Source organism: Macadamia integrifolia, unplaced genomic scaffold, assembly GCF_013358625.1.
Source record: "Macadamia integrifolia cultivar HAES 741 unplaced genomic scaffold, SCU_Mint_v3 scaffold170, whole genome shotgun sequence".
NCBI classification, from domain to species: Eukaryota; Viridiplantae; Streptophyta; class Magnoliopsida; order Proteales; family Proteaceae; genus Macadamia; species Macadamia integrifolia.
Window position 1 is genome coordinate 381,692 of NW_024868316.1, and position 5,314 is coordinate 387,005.

The 5,314-nt window shown below is 35.7% G+C and overlaps 1 protein-coding gene across 1 annotated transcript; it reads right to left on the bottom strand.

Annotated features, from left to right (window-relative positions):
• Positions 1-3,108: 3,108 nt before the first annotated feature.
• LOC122064618 (probable indole-3-pyruvate monooxygenase YUCCA4) lies at positions 3,109-5,202 on the bottom strand (the record flags this gene model as incomplete). Its single annotated transcript, XM_042628341.1, is given in 3 exon segments — positions 3,109-3,150; positions 4,010-4,273; positions 5,080-5,202. Coding segments are annotated over 3 exon segments (429 nt in total), but the record flags the coding sequence as incomplete, so codon positions are not given.
• Between the last annotated feature and the right edge of the window lie 112 nt (positions 5,203-5,314).

The window sequence follows — 5,314 nt, forward strand, 5'->3', positions numbered from 1 at the left end:
CTTCTAAAAAAGTGAAAGAAGAAAGTTCTTTGTCGGGGTGCTTGGCCCTGCACTAGCATGTCGGGCAAGGACAATGCCTACACATCCATTGAATAGGAGGGATCGATGCAATGGTTATTTCACATCTCCTATGTCTAGGCATAGGGGCCACATGTCCCCACAAAGAACTCTCCATTAAAAACGAATATAAAAACACTCTGAGTGGCGTAGGGTATATCCTAGCAACTCATATATAGGACCCTTGCTTGCAATAATTGGGTGGGAAAAAGAAGGGGGAATTCTATCCAGGAGTGTGGTCTATACCAACATTCCCATGTGTCTATCTCTCTCCTACGCCTATAATTTTTTTTTTTTTACCCTTATTTTGGGGAGGAGAGACACACACACACAGGGAGCAAGCTGTGCTCTTGGTCACAGAACCACTTACCTAATTACATCCTTAATTTGCAATTCTTACATAATCTAAAGTCTAAATATGTAAATGGAAGAAGGATTTTGTATTGTTATTCTTAAATATTGAATTTTACAGCATTTGCACCCTAAATATAATCGGTTCTATATAAGGCTGCATTGGATTTTGTGGTCTAAATTTGAATATAACATTAGGATGTCCAATGCAGCTGCAAAGAAGATCATGTTTGGACCACAATACACACTTCCACCTCTACCAGTATCTCTTCTTGAAATAGATGTTTCATCCTCTCTTCTATCACTTACTCTTGAACTCAAGGCAAGTGTTGTATGCTAGTATTATTTTTTCTTTGATGATGGTTCACTATGACGCAAGAATATAACGTTGTATCATTGTCTAGTAGAGGATAAACATTTAATGAGAAGAGAGGGTGTAAGATCTATTGACCAATGGATGTAAGAGGGCATGCAAAAGAATCCGCATATTAATATTGTTTACATCATATATATATATATATATATATTCCTAATTAAGTGATAAGATGGGAGAAAAGAAAGGAAAAATGAACCTCAAGCTTGATGATTTCTCCACTTGCAACTTATTGTGTAGACTATTAAAAACTCAATCCTTCACACGTAAAGTAAGAATATTGAATTTTTTCTCTTTCCTTTATTGAGTGCAACAATATTGTATTGCCACTAGGTCAAGTACCCAAAATGATTTAGTGCCATGACCCTTTTTTGGCAAAAAGTTTAGAATCTATTGGTGACCCACCTAGTTGTATGTATGCCATATAGAATATTGGTGATGGGATAATCCTGACCATTGAATATTTAATAATGGTCTAGATTGGCCACTTACCATATTACATATTTAAATTCATTATATACCCTTCTATTTATTGGCATGCACTTTCTTAGTCAAGAATTTAGTTCGATTTTTTATTTTAGACTGAAAACCATTGAACACAAGTATAGATTCCTAATCCTCATGTGAATGGACTAGGTTTGCCGCCCTTAGATTTAAAAGGATACATCCATAGGCTTCACCTGAAATTGCTTGTTGTCCATGATCAAATTAAATAAAAACAAAGTGCATTGTTAGTAGTGGTTCATAAGACCTCAAATTCGAATCAGTTTAAATTAAATGAAATGTAAACCGTATAAATTGAACTTAACCTATTATGATTTTCTTTTTTTCTTTTTTTTTTTTGGGGGGGGGGGGGTTGTGGGGGAGGGTAAAGACTAGGGTTTCCTCCTTGAGTTGTGTAAAAAAGTTGAAAAAAACAACATTTTTGACATAGTGGAACTGTATCCTCATAAGTTGGAATTTCTTTCCCTACTTGGTTTGTTTCAACATGTTATTCCACTTGAACCGAATAAATGGGTTCGTATATGAACCGAAAGAAATCAAATAGATAAACCAAATGGGGATGGAATAAAACTGAAGCCAATTTCATTTGGTTTCTGATTCAAGGTTATGAAATTATTTGTTTTCAATTTTTAAGCAAGAGGCTTTAAGATTAGTAGAACGAAAACGGAGTATATGATGTGTTTAGTCACACCATGATAGATAGTGATGCAGTGAGAATTGAGGAAAGAGATACCACAAAGTGATTGTGTTAGATATTTGAGATCTATTATGAGTAAAGAAAGCGATATAGAGGACGATGTTTCGCAGAGAATTAAAGTGAGATGGATGAAGTGGAGAGGTGCGACCGGAGCACTATGTGATGAGTGTATCCCTTTAAAACTTAAACGGAAAGTTCTATCGGGCTATTGTACGAACGACTATGATGCATGGGGCGGAATGCTAGGATGTTAAGAAGTGTCATATTATGAAGCTATGTGCAGAGATAAGGATATTAAGATAGATGTGCGGAAAAACCATGAAGGATAAAATACTTAATGAAAGTATTAGAACTGATTTGAGAGTTGCACCGAGCAATGATAAGCTTCAAAAAAATCGTTTGAGATGGCATGGTCATGTTCAACAAAAGCTCTGAGACACTCAATAAGGAGGAGTGGCAAGATTCTAATTGAGGGAGGTAAAAGAGTTAGGGATAGACCTAAAATAACCATAGAAGAAGTTGTGAAGAATGACATGCATAGTTTGAGTTTTGTATCAAATATGACTGTAGATAGAACCTATTGAAGAGCAAAGATCTATATAATCTACCTTATTTAGCTGAGATTTTTTTACCTTGCTAGGCTGTTTTCAATCTTAACTCTTACTTTCATCTCTTTTTAAATTTTTTTTTTTTCATCCTCTTTTTTTATGTTTAATTCCTAGTTTTTACATACTTGATAACCTAAACATTATCATCCACCTTGTTGGTAATCTAAATTTTAAAGAATTTTATTCTGGCTGCTTTGGTCAAACTCTCTTCAAATTTTCAACCCCCATTTAAACCTGTTGTGTTGGTCTAAATAGATGGGCTGTCCATAAATAATACCCTGTCAATAGGTCCCTCCATAAGATCTTTCTTTATCCCCCTTTTTCAACCAAAAGTCACTATCTTTCACTCTCACTTGATCGCAGCCCTGTCTAGGAATGAATTTAAATTTATTGCTTAAACTTCATCTATCCCTCTCTTCAGCAGGAACGAGGTTAACAATTGCATCATCTGGTCATCATCTCTATCGCCATCCTTGTTTCTCCTATATAATCTATAAGCTATAAGCTAGATGATAACCCTACTCCCTGCCCACACAACTGATCTCCTTCCCCTGTTTCCCCTGTTTACAGAATTGATTCAAACTTTTTACAGAAACCATCAGCTCATTGTTGACCCCTTCATTGACTAAACTCCCTAGAGATCACATCAATGGGTATTTCAGTTATTTCCCTCTCTTCCCAACGTTTCCAACTTTCCTCTAGAAAACCTTGGGTCAATAAATAAATATAGTAGGTGTGACTCATGTGACAGAAAGATTGGCTCAGAAAGATTATCTCATCTTTTCTAAATCCAATTTAGATTCTTCTCTACTTTCATTTCAGGGTTCATACCCCTTTTTGTATATTTATTTGATTTTCTGGTATTCTCTCGTTCAGAGAGCCACATTTGATGCCATTACAAATTGAAAAGAGATAAGAAAAGAGGGCTCTACCACTATACAGCTCTACTTCACTGCAGAGATCAGTTTCTCTAATCTTTTTACCATCTCACTATCTCAGTGTCAAATCAAAAGGGTCGTGCTCAGATGCATGGGCCACCAACCCAAGATCTGTTGTTGGGAATGGGTAGCTCAAATGCTTCAGCAATGCTAGTAGTAGTCCTCAGAAGAACTTAAAATTAGAGACAGATGACAAGAAAACTAATAACACAGCAAATGTGCAAAAGGGATTTTTCTCTATATTTGAAAATTTTTATATCATACAGCCTTGACTTGGAAACATTGATGAACATGTGATAAGCAGATGAAGGAGACCCCATGCAAAATTGGGTAATTTACAGAAAAAAAGAAAAAAAGAAAAAAAGAAAAAAATTGAAGAACAAAGAAGAAAATCTCCACATCTGCTTGAAAGGAATGAGACATGCTTACATGAGAGAATTTAAATTTTTTTTGTTTTTTTTAATGATTTTTTGTGGAGAACAATATGGGTATTGCAGGTGGTAATCTTAGCTTCCTTGAAGGCTGTATATTGATCAGCAATGTCCTTAGCTATTTTGTTGGCATCTGAGGCCGTTCCTAAGAGACCTCTCCTTGTAAAGCCAACACTGTACAAGCCTTTCTCTCCTTTCCAACCGTCAGGAAATGGGGTCCTGGGCATCCCTTGCTCCGTGAAGAAATCACTCTGTATCAATGCAAAAGGATACAAAGAAGCAATTTGGAGCTTAGTTAGATATAAGGACACCCACTAAAACAAAGAATTTCAAATTGAAAATTCCAAAAAGATACTCATAGAACCCAATGATTCCTTTGATGGTAACAGATCATAGAACCTTACAAAACCTCAATTTTTAGGGACAAAACCCATTTTGTCTTTTCTCTCTTTCCTTTCTGTTATTAACTAATTAAAAAAAGGGAATATATTAGCACCTTAAAAAAGGGTTCCTTTAAAAAAAAAAAAAAAAAAAAAAAGAGATTAAAACAGTAACATGTTCTGCAGGCTTAAACAAGATATAATTCAGCTACAGAAAAACCAAAAATTTACATGATAGTAACACATCATCATGGCCTTCAAAGTACAAAGTCTGTTTTACAAAAACCCCATTTTGCCTTTTCTGTTTCCCCTCCCCCCATCCTCCTCCCCCACTCCTAAGCCAGGAAGAAAACCAAAAAAATAAAGGAGTTTCAGCTTCAATCCTATGACATAGACCTCAAAGCTATTCACATTTTTAAGATGTCCAAACAAAACCCAATGTTTTCATGAAAGCAACACATCATAGGCCAGCCCCATTGTAAGAGATAACAAAAATCCATCTCTCTCTACTCTCTTCCTAGAGCAGAGGAACTGAAGAAAAAGAGAGAAAAAAAAAGAAGAAAGCTATTTGAGTTTTTCTAGAATATGGAAAAGAAACACTTTGTAGGCTAGTACATGTATATCTAAGCATGAAAGCGATGGAAGATTGATAATAAGATAAAAACTAGAGAGAGAGAGAGAGAGAGAGAGAGAGCGAGCGAGCGAGCGAGCGAGCGAGCGAGCGAGAAACTCATACTAACCTTGAGCCAAGAAGGGACGTTGCTCTTATAACCCGTAGCTAAAATTATTGAATCGAACCCCTTTTCTTGTCCATCAACGAACTTAGCCCCACTTCTAGTTATCTCCCTCACACCCTCCATCACCTGTGGAAGTGGAAACCAACAAAGCTCAAATACCCATTTTTAAAACATCATTTAATAAGGTTACACTCATTCTTGAACTTTAAGTAAAGAACAAAAAAAAAAAAAAAAAAAA